Raw genomic sequence first — 24,842 nt, 5'->3', positions numbered from 1 at the left:
ATTCAGGGCTCATAGGGCTGCATGAAAATGGTTGCCATAGCAGCAGGGATGTAGATTGCTCTCTGTCATAGTAGGGATGGCCCTGGGTGACCTCAAGAATGGCCACCTCCTCTCTGTCTTTCTGTCTCTTCTCTGTGATTTATTGCCTTAACCCAATGACATACTCCTTTCTCTCTCCTCTGACTAGTCCTGCAGGTGCAGGAGCACAAGTGGTCAGGCTGGTCACAGTCATGTTGATTTTCATGGGTGTCTGAATGAAATCTAGGGATTGTGACAATGGGTTTCATCTATCTGTCCTCCAGTTTCCAGGTCTTATATCATTAGTTATCGTATTTTATATACATTTTCACTAGGTTACAAAAAGCCAGAGGGAGGATAGAGGATACATTGTGGAAAGGTGAGATCGTTCAACTTTGTGAGTAACTTCTGCCCATAGTTACCTAGCTATATATTAGAATAGTAGAGTAGATTCTTAGCAATTGGATTCATAGAATGGGCCAAAGCAGGCTAGTCTGACAGGCGCAAACTCTCACTGATCCAAACGCGTCAGGTCCTAGTCCTACCAGTCACACTGCAGCTGTCGATAAGAGACTTGGTTTGAATGTCCCCCCATTCAGACCATTGAGTGCTGCTGTTGATGAACTCAGAAAAAATGTTCTCTCACTGTCAACTGCGTTTATTACAATGAAGATCTGTGAAGTTATTTGGATTTTTACGAATTATCTTTGAAAGACAGGGTCCTGAAAAAGGGACGTTTCTTTTTTTGCTGAGTTTATGTCTGCTCAGCTGCTGACGGCAATGGGAACTGGCCATGGTGCTGAAAGTAAAAAAGTAGGCCACAGCGTCTACGGATGTGAAAAAAGCTGGTATGTAAAGTTAGTGTAAATTATACTGTCCAAAGACTAAACATGTATTTTTTTATTGAATAGCTTGTGTGCTTTTAAATGAAAGCCTAGTTCCTACAGTTATCTATGATGTTGGCTTTCTATTCTAGAGTCTAATTCACAGCTATTTTGATTTAGGCTTCTGTGCAGGGCTGACTGGGACATTTTTTATAAAAACAGTAGTCATTTGTCCTGCAATACTGAAACTTTTGATTGTATGTATCACTCGTTAGATGGCGCTGCACTGAAAACAATTCTAGGCTATTTGCACAATCTGGAAATACACCGCCAGAAAGCGAATGGAACCGAGCGCTCACTGGTGAGCAATGGACTTTTACGCTCGATAACTCTGCTACCCTTTTCCCAACGTGAAACACGTTTACCATGTTAACAAGGAGAGGAGTGAACAATATTACTTGTGTTTTTCCAACAGAACGGCTAGGACTCCGGAGTCACGGTTAATTTACGGACTAATTTAAACTCAGCGGAAGCAAACTGTTGTATGCAGCTGGGCAAGCGGAGTGTATTCCTGCCGAACTTTACTAAACCGAGCACGTGCAGTATTGGTTATCCGATTCCCAAGTCGATGTATCGATATTTTTAAAGCTCTATTCATTCATAATTACTATGTTTATGTTTGCGCTTAGGACACTTTGTGAAATATACACAATGTTGGGGGTTCTTTGCGTTTTCTCCTTCTCCGGAAAATGAGTGCTGTGAACACAGACTATTCAACTATGGTGAGAAGATGTCTTCTGACGTTCAAACCATTCAGGTAAGCATTTACATGTAGGCTACTGTTCTCGTGGTCTCGATGTACATGCAGTGTTCTCTCTCTGTGTAGCCTAAGTCTCAAATTGAGTTGGAAAAAAATGAGTTAACCTTATGAAAATGGGAACGTCATGAGTAGGCTACAACAAGCTCACAGTGGTCAGGTTGCCTTGACAGGACTACACACCTGTGATGTCATAGAGGTGTGAAAATGGATCTGTCATGTCAGAAACATGTTATGACAACCTCATAAATGCAAGGAGTAGGCTAATGGCATAACGGATCAAGGTGCATTGCAGATAGTGCACAACAAGACTGAATATGAACTACATATTTCTACAGTAGTTTGCTTGTATTTTCCCCTGTACATAGAATGACATGCATGTACCTATACAGTAGGCCTATGCACTTGACACTTGAGTCAATATGGATCACTGCATTGTTTGAGCTCTTGGGCATACTCTGATCACTATGGTAAACCTGAACTCTGCCAGCACTCTAAAAGCAGTTAGTCTTGTGTCTACTGTGAATGAATTCATTGGTGTGTAGAATGTGTTCAGTGGCATGCAAACACACAAAGGAACAGATCATCAGCTTACAGTAGGTGATATCAACTAGTTATGTGTATTTCTGCTCACACTGGTTTTAGCTTTCATGAGCACAAAACTCAACTCTTCACCATTAGCCCAAATATTGGACAGTGATGAAGTGTGACATTGCTCTTAGGCAGTAAGAGTATAATATTTCCTCTGAATTAAATGAAGCTCTCTTTTAAAGGGCTACCCTTACAGCATAGGATGAGAAGAAAGAAAGCTATATCATAACCCGTGTTAAATGAGCAGCAAGTGACGTGAGCTGTGGTGTGTAATATGTAAATCTAGCTCTCCATCCAGCAGCTCTCCTCTGGAGGAATGGACGAGAATGGTTTCAAATATTTCAACATTTGCATGAGCATTTCTCAGTGGAACACTTTTCTCACGCAAGGATGTCATCTACAGTTTGAAAGGCATCTGTTATGAGCATTCATTTCCACCCACCATTCTGAACATTTGAAAAATGTCTACAGTGATTATGGTTGCAGTCACAAATATGCAACTGTAATCCTTAATGTTATAATTTTTCAGTTGACTTTTCATGCATTGTGTAGTACACAAGACCCATGTACTGAATGTAATATGCCATTTACCTTTGTCCACAACCAGATCCCCAGCATTGCCGTAGGTAGATTAGTTTTAGAATGATGATTGATTGATAATTCATCCATCTCTAGTCTCGACAATTGGATTCTCTGCACTCTGTTAAATGGCAAGAAATGCAGTGATAGGATCAAAACACTAAGTGAAACCTAAGTGGACTCAAAAAAACCAAAGTAAAAGCATTTGTTTTCATGATGCTTTCAGCTCCCGTTTGCCAAGCTATGTGAGGTGCACCTGACTACCCCCATGAAAAGAATTGCAACGCGTTAGACCAATGGCCATAGAATTCAAACTTGTCATCTTTAAGTTTCTTTGTTATTTTGCATCATCTTCTTGTGCCCCATTCCTTTTGTACTGTACAGCTCTTTTGCTTTCATTCTGACAGTTGACTCCCCCTTCTTCTCTTCTCCCCTGCCTTAACTCCCTCGTTTTTCTCTTATTGTTCCCCCTGAGTTCTAACCCTGAGTCTTACTCTCTGTCTCCTGGCTGCCCTGGTCCCTGTCCCTGCAGGATCTTTGTGGCGGGGATCGGCTTCTTCAGCCTGTGCTTCCTAATGACCTCCCTGGTGGGGCAGTTCTCGGCCAAGCGACCCGGAGACACTCCCTTCACCATGCGGGCCGAAGGTAAGCTCCAGAATACAGACATTACAGCGTATCTCTCTCTCGGTAAAGCCTGGCAGCCTCTGACTACATACGTTCTCTGCACACAATAAACACGGATGAACACGCTCAGTGCAGCAGAAGCCCTTGATTGCAGCCGGCTGACAGACCTCATCAGTCTGCTGCTCACCAGGTGGGGGTTAGGGGGGCTGGGGAGATGGGGATGTGGGTCTTGTTATCCTCCCCTCACCTCCCTGTAGTCTTGCTAAGATGTCACCCCCTCCAGGTCTTTAGTATTCACCCTGGTCAGTGTTCCATGCTCTGGGAAAGCAGGCTCTTAAATTTCGGAGGACGTTATCTGTGTTTGTGCTATGTGCCCCTGCATTTATATCACAGTGCACAGATCATTTAGAAGAGTCAATGTTAGCTTGGGCACTGTTGCCTCTCAGCTTTATCACAGCCTGGCACTCTGACACTGTCTCATCCTCATAGGGCAATGTGGGCATTATCAGGTGACATAACCACCCAACAGAACAATAGAAAGTCAAGAGAACTCAGAATTATTCCTGTGCCTTGTTGTTTTACAGATTATTTGTTTTATGGTTTGTTCAGCAGTGATGAATGCTTGTAGACTAAAATGCTGCTGCAGTGCAGTGATAATACACAGTACAGTAGGAATCTCTAGTGACAGTTTTTTTTGGTCTGTGTGAAAGCCTGATCTAAAGCAGAATCCCTCTCTGTCCTCCAAACTGTGGATAAAATCCATAAATGATGGATAATCTTCATATAATGTAATCCGCCGTGCTGCACGCCAACCCCAGCAGAGAGAGAGAGAGATAGGGACGTGGGCAGGCAGAGGAAGGCTGGAACGCTGCCTGATAAATTAACCACTCACAAGCTGCAGTCTAGGGAAGGCATTTGGCCCTCAGCTCATTAAACACTGTCTGCTACCCAACCAGGGAAAGCCTTGCTAAGTAAACTGTGTGCGTGTCTGTGTGTGTGTGTGTGTCTGTGTGTGTGTGTGTGTGATGAATGGGCAGGATGGAGGTCAGTGTTCATTGGAGCAACATCAGGATAGTAGACACCAAGTCAGCTACTTCTGGCCCCAGGAGTGACACAGAGAGCCTGTTGACTGTGTAATCTGCTTTAGTGAGGAGGATCTTTTAGTGCACACACACAATTTGTGTTTTGCAAGAGGGAGGAAAAAGGCTAGGGGCCAAGTAAATGGGGGATCTTTTTACGCATTAGACCAACTGAGCATATAAATATATCCCAGATTGACTGTGATGGTAATAAGCCTTTCAGTAGAGCTCATGAACGGACCCGTAGTTGATAGAGGAGTTTAGATGGAAGGGAGAGGAAGTATAAAAATGAGGAAACCCAACAGACTGGTTTTTAACGTAGGGAAGAGAAGGTTGCTTGATGAAAGGTGTTCCCCAGTGAACAATTCTCTCCCTCAGCAGTTTGTTTTTATAAAGGAACTCACTTACAATGCAACCACAGGATAAAGCCTCAACAAAACTGTTAGGACAGTCTACTGTTTTCTGTTCATTATAGACAATACAGTCATTAGAGGCAGCCTGAGCCTATCATAACATGTTTTCCTTAATGATCTTTCAGAGAAGTCTAAATTAAATTTGAGTAGATACAGTATACTACTATACAATAAATGATTCTGCTGTAGGCTAGTGGGAGGACTACAAATCACTACAAATCAATGAATCGTTTGTAGATTCTGCCCAGATCCTGTCTGTATAGTATCCAGCTCTGCAAGCTTTGATGCTATTTACATTGGATGATCTGTTTGTCTAGGGCTTTATTGGCTTGTTGTGTGGACAGGGAGAGAATTAGCAGGCATACAGGCTCTGTTGTAGGATTCTCCCTGGTCGGATTAGTGACCACACTGGGGATTTACACAATGTTATATGGAATTGATACCCAACAATGAAATAGAATAGATTCCTAAGGTTTCATACAGTGTTTGAATCTTGCATTTCAGTTACCTCTTCTTATTGATATGTATCAATTCAGACTTGTCTGAATCAACATCAATACCAATCAATATATTGTAGCCTATTCTCAGTGACTGCTGTTGCTCAATTCTTATTCATAGAGCAATATTGTACTATTTGCTTTTTCTGTCCTGTTGCTTTACCTTGCTACACCCAGTAGGCCACTGAAATAATGTGTCTGTACAAACGTTTACCCCATTATTGGTGCAGGTTAACATTTTTGGGGATGAGTCTTGTCCGTGATGCAGAACTGAGTGACTTCCACTAGATGTGCCAGCTGCAAAGTCAAAATGAGCTATATTGTAAAAATGAATGAAAACAACATTTAGGTTAGTGTTAGGCGTTAGGGTTAGCAGTGTGGTTGGGGTTGTATGACTTTGTGGCTGGGCCAGCTAGTGACCACTGGGCAGAGCTGCCTCCAGAACATGAGTCATCCCAATAAATGCTAACCTGCATTTTGCAGGTGGTCTTTCATGGAACGTGAAACTAATGATGTGGTGGGGGACTATTTCCTGGAAAGGACGAAGGCATGAAAGAGGGAAACGTTTGATCCTCTCTATCTTAAAGGCTGCAGAGGTGTTCCAGGGGCTTCTAATAGTGTCTTTGAAGCCCTCCCTCACGGAGACCCCTTTTTCCATAGGGGCTATTAACGTGGCCCTGCCTGGCTGTTGGGTAGATGGAGAAAGGGTAAAGTTCATGAGCTCCAAGATTTGCCCTTGGCAGGCTGATGCTGTTTAAATGGTTGATATACAGTAGTTTGGATGTAAACATATTTTGCCTATCCCCCCTGTACTGCTGAGAGATGAGAGGCAGAAGTTACATTGTGCTGTTCTACAGACTCAATCTGAGTAGCTATTCTATCAGACTAGCTATATATACACACTCAATCAGTGCTAGGTACAGTACTGTAGCATCCTTTAAGGAACCACCCATTATGAAGCTTCTGCGTGTCTATTCACTCAGTCACTCAGTTAATGCACTGTAACAGTGCACACAGTGTGTTTGTGTACTCGGCCTAAGGTGCTCTCTCAGCAAAATGCCACTGATGGATGTTGGTACACATGTAATTAACAGGAGGAGTCTGGTGCTAATATGGGGCCAGGGAAGTAGACTGGCTCACACACGTATTTGGCCCGGAGGCCAAGTGAGGGGTAATAACTCATGAACTCTCACCGCACATGTTATGTTCCCCTACATCTTGTAACCCATAGTAGGTCACGTATTACGTCAGAAAACATAGTGGTTGGGCAGGAGCCACTAAGGTGAGGCTGAAACAGAGAGAGCTGATGAACTATTTTGCAGGATGTACACAAGAGTGAAAACGACATCTAATTTGACCTCCATTCAATGTCATGGCTATCTTGTCACAATGTGTTTGCGTGTTCATTGAAATGCTAATAATGCAGTTAAATCCATCATCGTGTTAAGACTTCCACTGAAGCTATGTTCGGTGACGCGTTCATGACAACGATAGACCATGTATTGTGTAGCTCAGCAGTCATCACTACCTAAAGTAGAGCAATTAACTGAATTCTCAAAGTGAAGACATGGCTTTTACTGTACAGGTCTCTAAAAAAACACAAGTTGCCTCAGTGAAAGAAAAATGGCACGCTTGAAACAGAGGGTGGTCTTCTCAGAAGTGGTTTTGAAAAAGGAAGAATTGGCCTTTGTTGCAGCATGCAGGTATAGTCCCCACGGACAGAGAGACACTGCAGGAGGTCCAGCAGGCTGGACTGAGGTGAGCTGCTGTGACTAAAGAAGACATGAGCTTCCATCAGGGTCGCCAGACAAAGAGACAGATGCTTTTCTGTTGGATTTTGAAAAGCTCACAACAGCCATGTTGTACAGATCTTTCTCACTCTGTTTTCCATGATAGGCAGTGACATTTGGCTGCAGAAAAATCCCATGTTTCTATGGGTAGGGCGGCTGCACAAATGTTTTTGATTCTTAGCAAATCTGATTTCATCCACCAGGGTAAGAAGGCATGGGGTTCTGCAGCGAAGAGGGGAGAGGGGAGAAACCTCAAAGATTCTTCATCTTGAGCAGCTGAAAAGATTTACAGTCATCTCGATTCTGTGTTGATTGATCAAACCTTCATCCAGTGAAAACACTGTCACAATCATTAGGGGATTTTACTTGCGTTCTCACAAACATTATTTCTAGAAGAGAAACTAATATGTAAAATTACAGTGCAAACCTTTTAAAGTTGTATAACTAACTGGAAGTCAGTCTGGATAAGAGCGCCTGCTAAATGACTAAAATGTCAAAATTAAATGTTATGAATTATTTCTTTGGAGTGTTCAAGTATACAATGAGTGTACAAAATATTAGGAACACCTTCCTAATATTGAGTTGCATCCCTTTTGCCCTCTGAACAGCCTTAATTTGTTAGGACATGGACTCTACAAGGTGTTGAAATCATTCCACAGGGATGCTGGCCAATGTTGACTCCAATGCTTCCCACAGTTGTCAAGTTGGCTGGATGTCCTTTGGTGATGGACCATTCTTGCTACACACAGGGGAAACTGTTAAGCGTGAAAACCCAGCAGCGTTGCAGTTCTTGACACACTCAAACCAGTGCGCCTGGCACCTACTACCATACCTCGTTCAAAGGCACTTAAATCTTTTGTTTTGCCCACCCTCTGAATGGCAAACATGAATGCCTAATGCTGAACACAGTAGTCCGTATATACTGTATTGTTTGTTGTGTGTGTGTGTGTGTGTTGTGTGTGTGTGTGTGTGTGTGTGTGTGTGTGTGTGTGTGTGTGTGAGAACTGGATGTGTGTACATTACATTGAATCAGAAGCCTATCACTGGTCTTTGTGCAGAGTCCCTGACTCTGTGGTTCCCCTCTTTGTGTTGTTGGTGGGGTCGATTTCTTATTTACCCTGAAAATACCGGGCCACACGTTCTATCAGAACATAAGAATGGTGGTGGTGGGAGGTCAAATGTGAACTGAATGCTGAATGTAAACATTGTTAGTATCTACATAAAAGCTCCCCATTTAGTTCTACCTTATGTCTGCCATTCATACCAATGAAGAAGACTGGCCTCCAACTTGCTTGTGGTTCTCCTAAAATGTGTTTTGGGTTTGTTTGTGTCTGTGTATATTAGCTGTAGGGTTAATAGGAGGAAGAGGCAGGTTTTTAATTGAAGCCGTGGAGAAGCATAGACAGATACATTAGTGCAGATAGTTTCCTTTTTCTGGGCTGTTAGGTGCAATGAGGAGAGAGAGGATAAGTGACCGAGGTTGTCGGTCCTAATAGGTTCTGGTTCTGTCAGCTCCCCCATGGCTGCCGGGTACACTAGAGCAACTCAATCTCAATCAGTCTTCCTGTTAATGAATATCCGTATGAGGAGTGAGAGCAGCAGGGCTAGGGGAGTGTGAATCTAGCAGGGGAGAGGGGAGAGGGGGGAGGGACTGACACCCCAAAAGGTCCTCAACCCGGAAAACAACACACACACACACACACCAACACAGTACTCTCGAGTTATATGTACCAACATTTCTCAGTTGTACATAATCTTGTACAAAACCCTATGAAAAACTGAAGGCTAATTGTCAATAGGGATAAGAAAGCATAAATGTCATGTTTTATGCAGAAACAACCAACAATTCAATACAGTATGGTATGTACAGGGTCAGGTATGTCTGTCTGTCTGTGCATGTTATGGCCAAGACATTGAATAGATTTTATCGATATTTGTCTCTTTTTTGCTACTGTAGGTAGCATTAGTCGGCTGTACCTGTGCTAAAACCTGTATTTTTCATCTTATAGCTTGTTCTCCATCTTCTTTTTAAATAGTGAGCCAACATGCCTTCAGCACTTTTATTTCCCTGACTGATCAAAACTCATTTTCTCATGCTCTCTCTTGTCTCTCTGCAGCAGACCAGAGGAGGCTGGTGGGAGGAGCTATAGGATGACAGGCTCATTGTAAAGACTAGGATGGAATTATTGGAATAATATCAAACACATAAAACATATGAAAACCACATGTTGGACTCTGTTCCCTTGTTCCATCCCAGCCATTACAATGAGCCTGTCATCCTATAGCTCCTCCCACCAGCCTCCTCTGGTCTGCTGCAGAGAGACAAGAGAGAGCATGAGAAAATGAGTTTTGATCAGTATATAATGGGCAATATGTTTGGAATATCAAATCGCAAGTATCAAATCACAATTGTGGTGGTCATTTCTTTATTATCAAATGAGGAGAGACAAACTTGTCACACAAGTCAGAGTTATACATAGTCTTTATTCACTTGTTAATAAGGAAAGCAGGTCACACACACACATAAGTGAATGATGTGAGTGTTCTGCAGTAACGATGGCTGGTCGACGAACCACACTTAGATGATGTGTTGAGAGCCATGAGACAAAGGATTCAACTATCTTTTATAGTAAAGATACTCCCCCTTTAGTCTACATGACAACAGATGTGTGGAATGGGTCAGAAGGTTAGGATTCGTATGAAATAAATGAATAATTCACAGCAGACAGTATCTGCTGTAAAGACTGTTCTCATTGTGTGGAAACCAGGGTCTTGCACCCAAAACAAGGTTCCCCTCATCATTATCCATACCGGAGCCATCTCTCCCTGGTACCTTCATCAGACCAGAGCAATCTCCCTCACAGGAATGGAATGTGGCTTGTTAGGTTTATCACCTAAGGCATCGTAAATCTACTGTCAGCACTAAGCCCCAGAGGCCCCCTTTCAGTTTACACAGACACAATAGAGTTCTAAGATTCTATTCTGTTGCATAAAACAACCATTTGATGCAATAAGAGTATTATAACATAATCTTGTAATTTTGCTCTCACACAGTACATAAACTGTAGAATTGTGAGAATTGGGGCACCATTAAACTGAAGACATGTTTATCAAATAACTCCCTGTAATTATTATTACGCGATTAAACTGATTAATCGTTTAACTGTAATTAACTAGGAGATTGGGGCACCAAGGAAAATATTCAGATTACAAAGTTATAATTTTCCTAATATAACTTTCCTATATTATAACATTATATTATAGTATCTGACCGATTATCTTCTGGTTTAAATGGTGTATTCTTTACCTCGTCCAGTCTCATTCCAAACGTCGTAAATTGTTGTTATCTGCACGAACCCAGTCTTCACTAAGTCATCCATACATCAATTGTCTTAAAATCATTTATTTACTAAACGAAGTAATTCACAGAAAGCATACAAACAGGTGTTATCGTTACACAGAAATGGTAGAGTAATGTGCCCTAGTGGGCTAAACCAGCATGGCGGCTTGTTAAACAAAAGAGTAGTGGGGGGTCAGCTGAGAAGACCCTACAGAGTTGATAAATAGTAACAATTGATATGCTAATCCTTTGCACATGAACGCTCACTCATTCGGGAACAATTGCAATCAATATATATTTACGCTCAGTGTGTCGTCGGGATCCTTGTTGGAGAGTTTTTGTCCTGTTGGAGAGTTTTTGTCCGCATGCTCTCTCTCGGCTAGAATGGATCTTTCAAAGCGACATTCATTAATGTCATTATAGAATGGATGTTTCGTCGGTCTTCGCGTTCAATGATACCGAATTTCTAGCTGCAGACTAGCAATTAATATCAAAGACTTGTTATTATCCTGTCGGTATCGATAGTCTAAAAGTTTAACCACGTGGTATGGTCAAAGTTCAGTAGAGGAATGCATGGTCAAACCTTGGCTCTCTCTTCTGAGGTAAGCTGGTCTGAAGAAAGAAATTCTGGGTGGGGGCTTTATACTGAACATAGAAAAGCTTGTCACATGATGCCTTGTCCTGTCTGTGTCCCTGGGGGCGTGCCAATGACTGAGTTAAGCTTTGTACAGAAATACAATTATCTCACATTAACATCAGTACATAGCATCTCCACATATTCCAAATAGCTTTAATCTTATTAAATAATTTTATACAACCATTAGATGTAAGTCTCATCGCTGAGGCTAGTATATAAACCTTAGTATGGTAATATGGCCATATTGTCTCTAATGAGCCTCACAAAATTGTACCAAGCGGACCAGTTCATAGCTGGATTCTTCACCGATCTTTTATACCTTCTTCTCCAATTCTGTGAGGTGGAAGAATCCTTTGTTCTTTCCATGAAAACACGCTGTCTCTTTATACTGTGGCCTGTGAGGCAGGACATTCCCCTTTGGAATTTTACGACCCCTCTCACAGGGCCTGGGTAGGGGGAGGTAGTTAGGGGGATGGTGCATAGAAAACCCAGAGGGCAACGTCATGACACAATACATATAGTATCGGCACCTAAGTATGGTGATAATATCATACCATGAAGTCCCTGGCAATTCCCAAACCTAAACTATAGCACTTTCTTTTTCTCATCCTACTCTCTCTCTCCTCAGCAGCAGTCCTTGTTCCTCTACTTCACCTGGCATCTCATCTCATCACACACACACACACACACACACACACACACACACACACACACACACAGACACCAGACACACACACACTTAGCCATTTAATACACATACTTGGCAGGTATTGATTTCGTCTGACGATTAAGTCATGCATTTACTTAATCAGTCCAAACATATACCCGCTGTTTAAATAAAAAATGAGGGATTTTCACAAGGCTAATAAATACATCATCCAGATGTTGGAGCGAGTGTGTCTGCAGGATTAGCGCAGTGTGATGAGACACAATACACAGCCATCCCTCTGTGATGCTGCTGGAGTGTCAGCCCAAATCCACACCCACCACAGGAGGCTGAGGAAACGATGCCCACAGACAGCCACAGTAGCAAAGGCAACACAGAGGTTGACATTAGGCAAAGCATGGCTTGGCAAACACAAGCATTAAACTGTATCATGTTTGTGTGTCTGAAACCTTACTGGATTACAGCGTACTGTATGCACACACAGGGCACGGATGCTGCTTTACTGTCTACTCCACAATGGTGGCCATGTTTTTCTATCTTTTGCCAATTTTCCATTGATAGATTTGTTTAAATTGACTAGATTTCATGATCCATGCCACAAACATTTTGATGAGCATTACTGCCCAAAAACGAGGAGGATGACTGCTCACGATTTGTTATGTTAACTTGCAATGACGCATAGCATGTCTCATGCTCTTGTAGTTTCCTGCAGTCAAATGACCAAATCGCCCTCTAGTGGCTTCATAAGTGGAATGTTATTCATATTTGTCATAATTAATAAACATTATTTAAATTTTAAAAAAAGTTGCTTTATTTCAGTCTTCTGTGATGTACATAAAGTATAATATTGGGATGCAAACTCAAAATGTAATATTTAAACTCTATATCTGACATTGTACAGGTGTCTTCTTTTTTTTAAGCCCATAACAATGTGTGTGAGGTGTATACTTTTGTTTCAAAGTAGATTTGTTTAAGAAACACTCTGTGTGACCCTGATTTAGCCCACTACAATAAACGGTTAATATTATTTTCAGAACGAAGTACACAGGCTCTTACAGTGCTTTGCAGAGAGGGACATGTTCTTTTCTGAAAAGGTCTGGATGAAACGCAAAAAAGTAACTTATGTGGGAATGCCCTTTGGCAAGGCTTTCATCGATCTGAACACTTGTATTTCAATCTAAATTACATGCGGCTCAGAACTAACAGTCTCCAGGCAGTAAGAGCTCTCAGCTAAATGAATCTTAGCTGGAGTGATCAATAAACCAAGTTGGAATTTGATTAGTACTATGACATTTACATTTTACATTTTAGTCATTTAGCAGACGCTCTTATCCAGAGCGACTTACAGTAGTGAATGCATACATTTCATACAATTTCATACATTTTTTTTCTGTGCTGGCCCCCCGTGGGAATCGAACCCACAACCCTGGCGTTGCAAACACCATGCTCTACCAACTGAGCTACAGGGAAGGCTATGACATATTGCCAACCAGGGCAATATTCACTTCACACCATTGAGTCATACATGCCTTATTAACCCACTAGGAGCCCCTCTGGTTCCTGAACTTATTATCTGTCCTCACCTCAGAGGGTCTGATGACGGGCTGCAGGAAACCGTTGTGGTTCAGATGCCAGACTCTCAGGACCTATAACGTTAATATGTGTCCCTACTAAAAGTCAATGAGAGAGCAGACAATTAGTAACTGTTCATGCAAAGCTGCTCGGAAAAGTACTACACTGATCTAATTAATTCTTCCTATGAACAGATGTTTCTCATCCTAGCTGGCAAGAAACATAACACATGAAAAAAAAGTGGCGAATGTAAGCAAATTATTTTTTCAGTTTCTAACAACCCATAGTACAGCGAGCCATAAAAAAATAGAGTGAAAGTCTGTTTGCTGTCCATCTATGTGACCAGTCCCATTTGGGGCGAGCTATTTCAAACCAGTGGTGGAGGCACAGTGACTGTGAAATGAGACTGGCCGACCAGTGCTCCGCTCTCAGCTTGCTACGGTATGGCTATCTAATTAGAATTTGTTCATAAAATCGATTGTGTTGTGGCACTTACGAAATGGAGTCGTTAAGGAGATTAGTTCTTGTTAAATGGGCCCTTTATTAACCAGTAGATGAGGAATGACATGGCAACGGCCCACATTAGCACACAGATACTATCGGCAAACCGGCTGCTGAAACCACTAACAGCGCAGGACTTGGTGAAAACACAATAGCCCATTCACCTCCAGGGGATAGACTAGTCGCTGGCGCAATAAATAGAGGTAGCTGATGAACAATAGATTGCGAACATATATAAAATGTACTGTGTGGGAGGGGTGTTAGTTTCCATAATGATGATTTATGGGCGAAACGTGTGAGAAACGTCGTTATTGTGAAGCTACGTTCCAGTTCCACCTAGACTCAAAGCCCAGGGGCAGTGTTTAGACTCAATGCGGCAGGGAGAGCCTCCCTGGAACTTGGCATCTGCTTTATAGCCTCTACTCTGGTTGAGATACCGTCTCTGTAAGCCTCATGCTCCCCTGTTGAACAAATGCATCAATAGAATTACTCTTGATATTGAAAATTATGAATGACATCTACATGGATAATTTTTTTGCTATTGAATTATTTCAATCCCTAGCATTACTGTAGGGCGAGCATATGCTGTCTTTCAGCATTCTATAACAGTAATTACCAGGAAAATAAGGGAGATGTTCTTTGAAGTGTTTCTGTACATTACAGATCTCCCTCCCTCTCCTTTGAGTCATGATGTTGCCAAACTGGTCCAGTCTGGGGATTTCATTTAAATGGATGCGCATTCTATGTATGTACAGTTGAAGTCGGAAGTTTACATGCACTTAGGTTGGAGTCATTAAAACTCGTTTTTCAACCACTCTATACATTTCTTGTTAACAAACTATAGTTTTGGCAAGTCGGTTAGGACATCTACTTTGTGCATGACACAAGTAATTTTTCCAACAATTGTTTACAGACAGATTATTTCACTAATAATTCATTGTATCACAATTCCAGTGGGTCAGAAGTTTACATACACTAAGTTGACTGTGCCTTTAAACAGCTTGGAAAATTCCATAAAATGTAATGGTTTTAGAAGATTCTGATAGGCTAATTGACATAATTTGAGTCAATTGGAGGTGTACCTGTGGATGTATTTCAAGGCCTACCTTCAAACTCAGTGCCTCTTTTCTTGGCAACAAGGGACAATCAAAAGAAATCAGCCAAGACCTCAGAAAAAAAATTGTAGACCTCCACAATTCTGGTTCATCCTTGGGAGCAATTTCCAAACTCCTGAAGGTACCACGTTCATCTATACAAACAATAGTACGCAAGTATAAACATCATGGAACCACGCAGCCATCATACCGCTCAGGAAAGAGACGCGTTCTGTCTCCTAGAGATGAACATACTTTGGTGCGAAAAGTGCAAATCAATCCCAGAACAACAGCAAAGGACCTTGTGAAGGTGCTGGAGGAAACAGGTACAAAAGTATCTATATCCACAGTAAAACGAGTCCTATATCGACATAACCTGAAAGGCCGCTCAGCAAGGAAGAGGCCACTGCTCCAAAACCGCCATTAAAAAGCCAGACTACGGTTTGCAACTGCACATGGGGACAAAGATCATACTTTATGGAGAAATGTCCTCTGGTCTGATGAAACAAAAATATAACGGTTTGGCCATAATGACCATCGTTATGTTTGGAGGAAAAAGGGGGAGGCTTGCAAGCTGAAGAACACCATCCCAACCGTGAAGCACAGGGTGGCAGCATCATGTTGTGGGGGTGCTTTCTCTGCAGGAGGGACTGGTGCACTTCACAAAATAGATGGCATCATCATGAGGAGGAAAATTATGTGGATATATTGAAGCAACATCTCAAGACATCAGTCAGGAAATTAAAGCTTGGTCGCAAGTGGGTCTTCCAAATGGACAATGACCCAAGCATACTTCCAAAGTTGTGGCAAAATGGCTTAAGGACAACAAAGTCATGGTATTGGAGTGGCCATCACAAAGCCCTGACCTCAATCCTATAGAAAATGTGTGGGCAGAACTGAAAAAGCGTGTGCGAGCAAGGAGGCCTACAAACCTGACTCAGTCACACCAGCTCTGTCAGGAGGAATGGGCCAAAATTCACCCAACTTATTGTGGGAAGCTTGTGGAAGGCTACCTGAAATGTTTGACCCAAGTTAAACAATTTAAAGGCAATGCTACCAAATACTAATTGAGTGTATGTGAACTTCTGACCCACTGGGAATGTGATGAAATAAATAAAAGCTGAAAAATCATTCTCTCTACTATAATTCTGACATTTCACATTATTAAAATAAAGTAGTGATCCTAACTGACCTAAGACGGGGAATTTTTACTAGGATTAAATGTCAGGAATTGTGAAAAACGGAGTTTAAATGTATTTGGCTAAGGTGTATGTAAACTTCCGACTTCAACTCTATGAACAGCCCCTGCTGTCAGCCTTAGTGAATGAAGAGAAGCCTATCTAGCCTGTTTTCTTTATTCACTCTAGACAGGTATGGAAGATGTAACCATGAAAGGAAGACATTTTAGACAAAAGTGTGTCTGTATATTTACACACGGGCACACTTGTGCGCACACACACACACACACACACACACCGTGAATCTCCAGTGCAGGAAGATCAATTCCATTCTAATCAGTTTTTTCCCCCTGATTAAGTACTTACTCCTGAGTTTGTTTTGTTTTGTGGTTTAATTTAAAACTGTTTCGTTTTTTCTGACAAAGGTGACTTTCTCTTAGACGGTGACAAATGAAGTCTGACAGTGAAAGCAAGTGAGTCGGCACACAATGCATTTTTAAGAGCCTAATACGCTTGATGAATGACCACATAAAGGTTAAGCTCTATTTCATTCACACCACAATCACAACATTTTGGGGCTGTTGTCGGTCAGTGTCAGTGTTCTCAACGACTCAGACTGTCAGACATGGGTAAGGATAAGGCTATTATTTAGTTTTGTATCTAGACTTTTGGTACAATGACCTAAAAGGAACACTCCTCTTTTAACAACTTGTTAACCAGAAGCTGTACTATTCTCATTAAACTGCAGAGCTGGTTATATTGATTCAACATTCTGTTTGACTTGGGTGTGCTCTTTAGTTAATAAAATCTCCATTGTGGAGTTAGAGCAGAGTAATTAGGTAAACATAAGGGAGCGCATGGCCGTGGCATGTGAGTGTGGTGTGGTGGAGAACTGAGTTGACCCTGGTATAATAGCTACGGGCTCATTCATTGACCAGGTGAGGGCTAACAGCATCATTCTGGTTCCCTTGCTCTCTCTGGGTCATGGGTAATTGGAGCTGAGAAAGAAGGGAAAAACAAAAATGTCAGCCTAATTTGTTCCCTTCCTGTTTGTCCCTGTGCTCTCTGCCTCAGTAATGAAGGTCAAATGAAGGTGTTTTTTATTTTTTTTATCCCAGCCCCCGTCCCCGCAGGAGGCCTTTCATCGTAAATAAGAATTTGTTCTTACTGACTTGCCTAGTTAAATAAAGGTTAAATAAATAAAATGGAGAAACTCCTGGATGTTGTTTTGTCAAGGTGCACTGCAAATACCACAGGGCCTGGCTGAGATATTCATGGAACATCTGTCTGCAATGCATTGCATTTCAAATGCAATCTTGAGTGAATCTGTATTGTGACGCAGCCTTTGAAAAGGCATTAAGCCTCATTTTTAAATTTGTTTTATTTCACCTTTATTTAACCAGGTAGGCTAGTTGAGAACAAGTTCTCATTTACAACTGCGACGTGGCCAAGATAAAGCAAAGCAGTTCGACACATACAACAACACAGAATAACACATGGAATAAACAAACATACAGTCAATAATACAGTAGAAAAAGTCTATATACAGTGTGTGCAAATGAGGTAAGGGAGGTAAGGCAATAAATAGGCCATACTTGTGAAGTAATTACAATATAGCAATTAAACACTGGAATGATAGATGTGCAGAAGATGAATGTGCAAGTAGAGATACTGGGGTGCAAAGGAGCAAAATAAATAAATACTGTATGGGGATGAGGTAGTTGGATGGGCTATTTACAGATGGGCTATGTACAGGTGCTGTGATCTGTGAGCTGCTCTGACAGCTGGTGCTTAAAGTTAGTGAGGGAGATATAAGTCTCCAGCTTCAGAGATTTTTGCAGTTCGTTCCAGTCATTGGCAGCAGAGAACTGGAAGGAAAGGCAGCCAAAGGAGGAATTGGCTTTGGGGGTGACCAGTGAGGGTAACCGGGTGGGTGCTGCTATGGTGACCAGTGAGCTGAGATAAGGCGGGGCTTCACCTAGCAAAGACTTGTAGATGACCTGGAGCCAGTAGGTTTGGCGACGAGTATGAAGCGAGGGCCAGCCAACGAGAGCGTACAGGTCACAGTGGTGGGTAGTATATGGGGCTTTGGTGACAAAACGGGTGGCACTGTGATAGACTGCATCCAATTTATTGAGTAGAGTGTTGGAGGCTATTTTCTAAATGACATTGCCGAAGTCGAGGATCGGTAGGATAGTCAGTTTTACGAGGGTATGTTTGGCAGCATGAGTGAAGGATGCTTTGTTGCGAAAAAGGAAGCCGATTCTAGATTTAATTTAATCTTCATATTGTAGAATGGATAGGTCGTGGGAGTGGGGAAGCAGGAGGATTGTCCCCTAGGTTCTGTGTTGTACTTAGCCCAGGGATTGATTGTTTAGTTAGATTAACTCATTTTGGATGAGGCTGATATGCTGACAGTATGGATCAGAGGCAATGGTGCTTTTACTTCCAACATGTCTGATTTAACTGGCAGTTCTCTTTGTCAATATAGCAGTTAACCACACAACAGATCTCTATCACTATCTATCACTTATCTCTCTCTCTGTCTGTCTGTTTGTCTGTCTCTGTGTGTGTGTGTAAAGTAATGTAGTTTACGAACATTCAATCAGTAAGGCTAGACTGAATGGATTGTCACTTTTCATTCATCTAGTAAACTCATATAATTCCCATCACTATCTCACTCATCAGCATAGCTCAGGGCAACTCCAGTCCTCAGGGGCCTGATTGGTGTCACACTTTTGCCCCAGCTAACACCTGACTCCAATAATCAACTAATCATGATCTTCAGTTAAAAATGCAATTAGTTTAAATCAGGTGTGTTTGCTAGGGATGGGGGGGGAATTGATGACACCAATCAGGCCCCCAAGGACTGGATAGCCGGTATTTATAGGGTAGTGCCTAACATTACCTCATCAATATAGCCGGTATTTATAGGGTAGTGCCTATAACATTACCTCATCAGTATAGCCGGTATTTATAGGGTAGTGCCTATAACATTACCTCATCAGTATAGCCGGTATTTATAGGGTAGTGCCTATAACATTACCTCATCAGTATAGCCGGTATTTATAGGGTAGTGCCTATAACATTACCTCATCAGTATAGCCGGTATTTTTAGGGTAGTGCCTATAACATTTCCTCATCAGTATAGCCGGTATTTATAGGGTAGTGCCTATAACATTTCCTCATCAGTATAGCCGGTATTTATAGGGTAGTGCCTATAACATTTCCTCATCAGTATAGCTGGTATTTATAGGGTAGTGCCTATAACATTTCCTCATCAGTATAGCTGGTATTTATAGGGTAGTGCCTATAACATTACCTCATCAGTATAGCCGGTATTTTTAGGGTAGTGCCTATAACATTTCCTCATCAGTATAGCCGGTATTTATAGGGTAGTGCCTATAACATTTCCTCATCAGTATAGCCGGTATTTATAGGGTAGTGCCTATAACATTTCCTCATCAGTATAGCTGGTATTTATAGGGTAGTGCCTATAACATTTCCTCATCAGTATAGCTGGTATTTATAGGGTAGTGCCTATAACATTTCCTCATCAGTATAGCTGGTATTTATAGGGTAGTGCCTATAACATTACCTCATCAGTATAGCCGGTATTTATAGGGTAGTCTCATAATGTTACCTCATCAGCATAGCGTCAGGTCTCTCCTCCTCCTTTACTATTAGCAAGCGTGTGGAATGTCATTCACCTATTAACTTCACCCTATGATCATGGCACACTAAGGCAGTTCCACCACGGTTGCTGATTAACCTATGGACTCACTCGTGCAATAATTACTTTCATCTCTTTCAACCAGTAGACCCCTTTCTGTGTTTGCAAACGTTGCCGCACGAGGGCGATGTGCGCAAGTTGGTTGCAGAACACGGGGTTCTTATAGAATGCCACCAAAAAAAGCCTTGATTTACATGTTGCTTATGAGTGCATTTCACACTACTTTTGGATTATAATTGGATTTTAAGGCTTGTATGAATGTCCTGTTTAATATAATGTGTCATCATCGCAAATCAACGGCATTATACTTCGAAAACACTTCAACCTTAACCAGTACAATTGGTTAGCTTTTGCTACAGACTATATCAATGAGCGTTAGCATTCTAGCTAACAAGTGCTGCATCCCAAATAATTATTTTGCAAAGATCACAACCAAATATAATCTTAGCGACTGTTCAAGCAAGAATCAAAACATCATTGTAAGCATATGAGAACCCCAAAATGTTTTTGTTGTTGTTCAGAAGTGATAAAAACAAATCTAGGCTATGTTGAATATGCGCAGATGGCGATGGCTTTCTTACTGCAGCCAAGCGTCTCGTGCGTCTGTGCATGAAGTCAGTGTGTCGTGTACAAGAAAAGGGTCTATGTGCATGAATCTCAAACCTCCCACTTGCTGTTTTGCAGCAACAGTCTTCCAATGACCTCCCCACCACCAACTGAAGGACCTTCATCGGATCCCTGTTCTCCCAGCGGGTGGGGGGTTTTGATGCCAGATGCCCAGCATAGGGCAACCTGTCATCAGCATCTGGCTCTGAGGAACATTCCTCTGAGACGAGGCCTACCCCAAACTATCCTACCCAAAAACATTCAATAAAATTCCATATTGTATTCTGGTTCTGTTGTCATTCAGTTATGCCTGTACTCGATTTAACTGTATTTTGCTCTTCAGGGATGAATTGAAGGCAGTCAATACAGGAAGGGGTTTTAATTTAAAAAAAAATAAAAAACATTGAAACATTTTTGAAAAATGTAGCTTCTAGTCCTTAGTTTTTAACTAGTCCTCAGTTTGAGAAGTCATAAAAAATAGATGTAGTTTTTCCACATTTTGAATTGTTATTTAAGTTTACTTCCTGAATTGACAGCCTTCAAATTGAATTGACCCCAGCCCTTGTGCTCTTATAATCTGACCTACTGTATGTGTCTGTGTGTTGGCAGTGCTGGGAGGTCCAGAGTCTCGCGGGGTGCTGAGGAAGATCAGTGATATGCTGGAGGTCATCATGAAGAGGATGGACACTTTGTCCAAACTGGGCAACACCACCACAGACTCCCACAGACTGGATGAGCTCAGCTCAGCACTGGACAGGTAGGGTTCTGGGGTTTGGTAGCAGGCCTGCCATTACATAATGTATGGTGTATGCATGTATTTGTCTGCATATAGACAAATAATTGGAGGATATTTAAACTAGAAGTTGTCTCGTTAGTCTCAACATTTTCCTATCTATTTGCTCTGTTATTGGGTGGACATGGACAGTCAGACAGGGATGCTGCGCTGCCAGACATGCAGAGGCTAACAACCTGGAGTTTGCTCTTCTGTCTCCATGGCAACGGACCTTTCTCATACAGGGGGTTGAGAGGCTCCCTCCTGCCGAGGTTTGCCCATGTCTGACACTCTGGCCATCCCTTCTGGACATCCCTGCTCCTACACTCACTGTCTCACACCAGGAAAATAATCCCGGCTCAAACTATGCCTGAGAGTTGAGCTAACTGCCAGGATGCAGAGTTGTGGATGTTTGATATGGATTCTAACCACCAGAGTAGACAGTATTGTTAGAACATAAATAACTCCCACTATTCACATTCTATCATGTACAGGCATCTAATTGGCTTCTTTGGGAGGTACTAAAGAAATTATGAGGATTTTCTTCCTAAATGTTGCCGGAAAGAGGCCATTCATTGCTGTTTAAGTCAGCCTAACTGTAAGCGATTATGAAAAAGGGGGAGCGTCTCTAGGCTTCAGCACTTTGCCTCTGGTAATAAAGTCTAGTCTGCTTGGTGACCTGCTCAGAATTCAGCCAAGGTGCAGTTTAACAGATACAAACAAAAAACCCAGTGTCACGCCCTGACCATAGAGAGCCTTTTATTCTCTATGTTGGTTAGGTCGGGGTGTAACTAGGGTGGGTAATCTAGGTTGTTCTATTTCTATGTTGGCCTGGTATGGCTCCCAATCAGAGGCAGCTGTTTATCGTTGTCTCTGATTGGGGATCATATTTAGGCAGCCATTTCCCCACTGTGTTTTGTGGGATCTTGTTTTGTTTTTGTGTAGTTGCCTGTGAGCACTCCAGAACGTCACGTTTCGTTTGTTCTGTATTGTTTTGTATTTGCTGAAGTTTCACTTTATAATAAAGATGTGGAACGCTACGTATGCTGCGCCTTGGTCCAGTTCTTACGACGATCGTGACAGAAGATCCCACCACAACAGCACCAAGCAGCGTGCCCAGGAGGAGAAGGTATCCTGGGCTTGGGAGGAGATCAAGGAGGAGAAGATATCCTGGACATGGGAGGAAATCATGGAGGGACACGAAAGACTTCCTTGGAAGCAGACACAAGGAGATAAGGGAGGACAGCGACGACACCGGGGTTCGCGGCCACAAGGAAAGCCCAAAGGACAGCCCAAATCTTTTTTGGGGGGGGGCACACGGGGTGGTCTGCGGAGCCGAGGAGCGAACCAGAGCCTATCTGGGAGAAGAGGGAGAAATTGGAGGAGAGTGAATGGAGAGAGTCAGAGACCGTCAGTGAGTTGATGGAGAAATTGGAAGAGAGAGAAATGAGAGAGTTGTTGTGTTGGTGTATGATGCACGACATTCGCCCTAAGGAGCGTGTTATCTGTTTGATGCCACCTGAGTCAGCTCTCCGTACTCGTCCTGAGGAGCGTGCTAGCAGTCTGGTAAAAACTGTGCCGGCTCCATGCACCAGGTCTCCAGTACGCCTCCACAGCCCTGTATGTCCTGTGCCAGCTCTCCGCACTCGACTTGGAGCGTATCATTTGTCCGGTTCCATGTGTGCCGGCTCTACACACCAAGTCTCCAGTACGCCTTCACAGCCCAGTACGTCCTGTGCCAGCTCCCCGCACTCGCCGTGCGAAATGTGTCATCGTTCTGGTACGATTTGTGCCGGCTCTATGCACCAATTCTCCAGTGCGCCTCCACAGCCCAGTACATCCTGTGCCAGCTCCCCGCACCTGCCCTGAAGCGCGTGTCACCAGTCCGGTGCAACCTGTGCCGGTCCCACGCATCAGGCCTCCAGTGCGCCTCCCCAGTCCGGCATGTCCTGTGCCTACTCCCCGCACTCGACCTGAAGTGCGTGTCACCAGTCCGGTGCCACCTGTACTGGCTCCACGCACTAGGCCTCCAGTGCGCATCAACAGTCCAGAGCTTCCGGCGACGGTCCCCAGTCCGGAGCCTCCGGCGACGGTCCCCAGTCCGGAGCCTCCGGCGACGGTCCCCAGTCCGGAGCCTCCGGCGACGGTCCCCAGTCCGGAGCCTCCGGCGACGGTCCCCAGTCCGGAGCCCTCCTTTGCGCCGGTGCCCAGTCCAGGCACGGCGTCCAGTCAGCTCCAAGGCCGGAGCCTTCCTCTGCGCTGGTGCCCAGTCCAGGCACGGCGTCCAGTCCCGCTCCATGGCAGGAGCCTTCCTCTGCGCCGATGTCCAGGCACGGCATCCAGTCCCGCTCCAAGGCCGGAGCCTTCCTCTGCGCTGATGTCCAGGCACGGCATCCAGTCCCGCTCCAAGGCCGGAGCCTTCCTCTGCGCCGGTGCCCAGTCCGGGCGTGGCGGTTAACCCAGCTCCATGGCCGAAGCCTTCATCTGCGCCGATACCCAGTCCAGGCACGGCGTCCAACCCAGCTCCATGGCCGGAGCCCTCTTCTGCGCCGGTGCCCAGTCCAGGCATGACGTTCAGCCTTTTTTTTTTTTGTGTAGTTGCCTGTGAGCACTCCAGAATGTCACGTTTCATTTGTTCTTTATTGTTTTGTTTGTGCTGAAGTTTCACTTTATAAAAAGATGTGGAACGCTACGTACGCTGCGCCTTGGTCCAGTTCTTACGACGACCGTGACACCCAGCCATTCAGAGTTCACTGTTAGGTCTTTAAAAAGGAATCAGCCGTTTCTCTCTCTTCAATGCTGTATATGGTTCTCCAGGGCCAGACACCCATTGTAAATGTATTAGTGGTGTTCTGTAGAGAGAGGACAGGATTATCTGTCTGGCCACAGGAATGTTTCCTATACTGATCAGTCTGTGCTGCAGTCTGGTGCTGTGTAGAGGACAGCTCTGTCTGTGTCTGGCTCTCATCTGTTCTGACATGCTGCCTCATAGGAGGGAATCGGAAGGGATGGCTAACACTTGCCCATAGGGCAGTACATGGTCAAGTGATATTAGAGGGGGATTTTACGCAAAGTAATGTAGCATTTTAGACACACATACCACACCCATGCTCATACACTTATACTAAAAGCACTGGTCTAGACCATTTCCCATTTTCTTCCAACAACAAAAAAACTCGCAACCATTCATTTAAATGCATATGTTAGATAAAGCTGTAGAGTTTGAACAAAAGCAAAAGGCCAGTGTTGAACACTGTCTACAGTAAGCATCTCATTGATATGACAGGCTGTTAGACCCCAGGTATTGATTTAGCTCTGGTTGATACTCCCTGATAAACAGTGTCTTCAGCTCTGCAGAGTTCATCTATAGTACAGTAGTACTCCTTAAGACCAGCATCAATCCTATTGGAGGGTCCTCAGCTTCCCTGAGCAGGTCACAGCAGCCTTGGGAAGATCCAGTATAGAAGTAACAGATAGAGGCTGAATGGACTGGTGATAATTCTGTCTCGG

The 24,842-nt window shown here is 43.3% G+C and overlaps 1 protein-coding gene across 1 annotated transcript in view; it reads left to right on the top strand.

The window, feature by feature from the left end:
• Positions 1–1,132: 1,132 nt before the first annotated feature.
• LOC106601405 (alpha-1,6-mannosylglycoprotein 6-beta-N-acetylglucosaminyltransferase B) overlaps positions 1,133–24,842 on the top strand; it is a 76,728-nt gene continuing 53,018 nt past the window's right edge. Inside the window, exons 1-3 of the mRNA XM_045720308.1 lie at positions 1,133–1,659; positions 3,362–3,474; positions 21,170–21,317. Coding sequence (XP_045576264.1) covers positions 1,592–1,659; positions 3,362–3,474; positions 21,170–21,317 — 329 coding nt within the window. The 5' untranslated portion in view covers positions 1,133–1,591. The remainder of the gene's footprint in view (positions 1,660–3,361; positions 3,475–21,169; positions 21,318–24,842) is intronic.

The sequence above is a fragment of the Salmo salar genome, chromosome ssa06 (assembly GCF_905237065.1).
Source record: "Salmo salar chromosome ssa06, Ssal_v3.1, whole genome shotgun sequence".
NCBI lineage: Eukaryota > Metazoa > Chordata > Actinopteri > Salmoniformes > Salmonidae > Salmo > Salmo salar.
The sequence above is the reverse complement of the archived record's forward strand: the minus strand, read 5'-3'. Positions and strand labels throughout refer to the sequence as shown.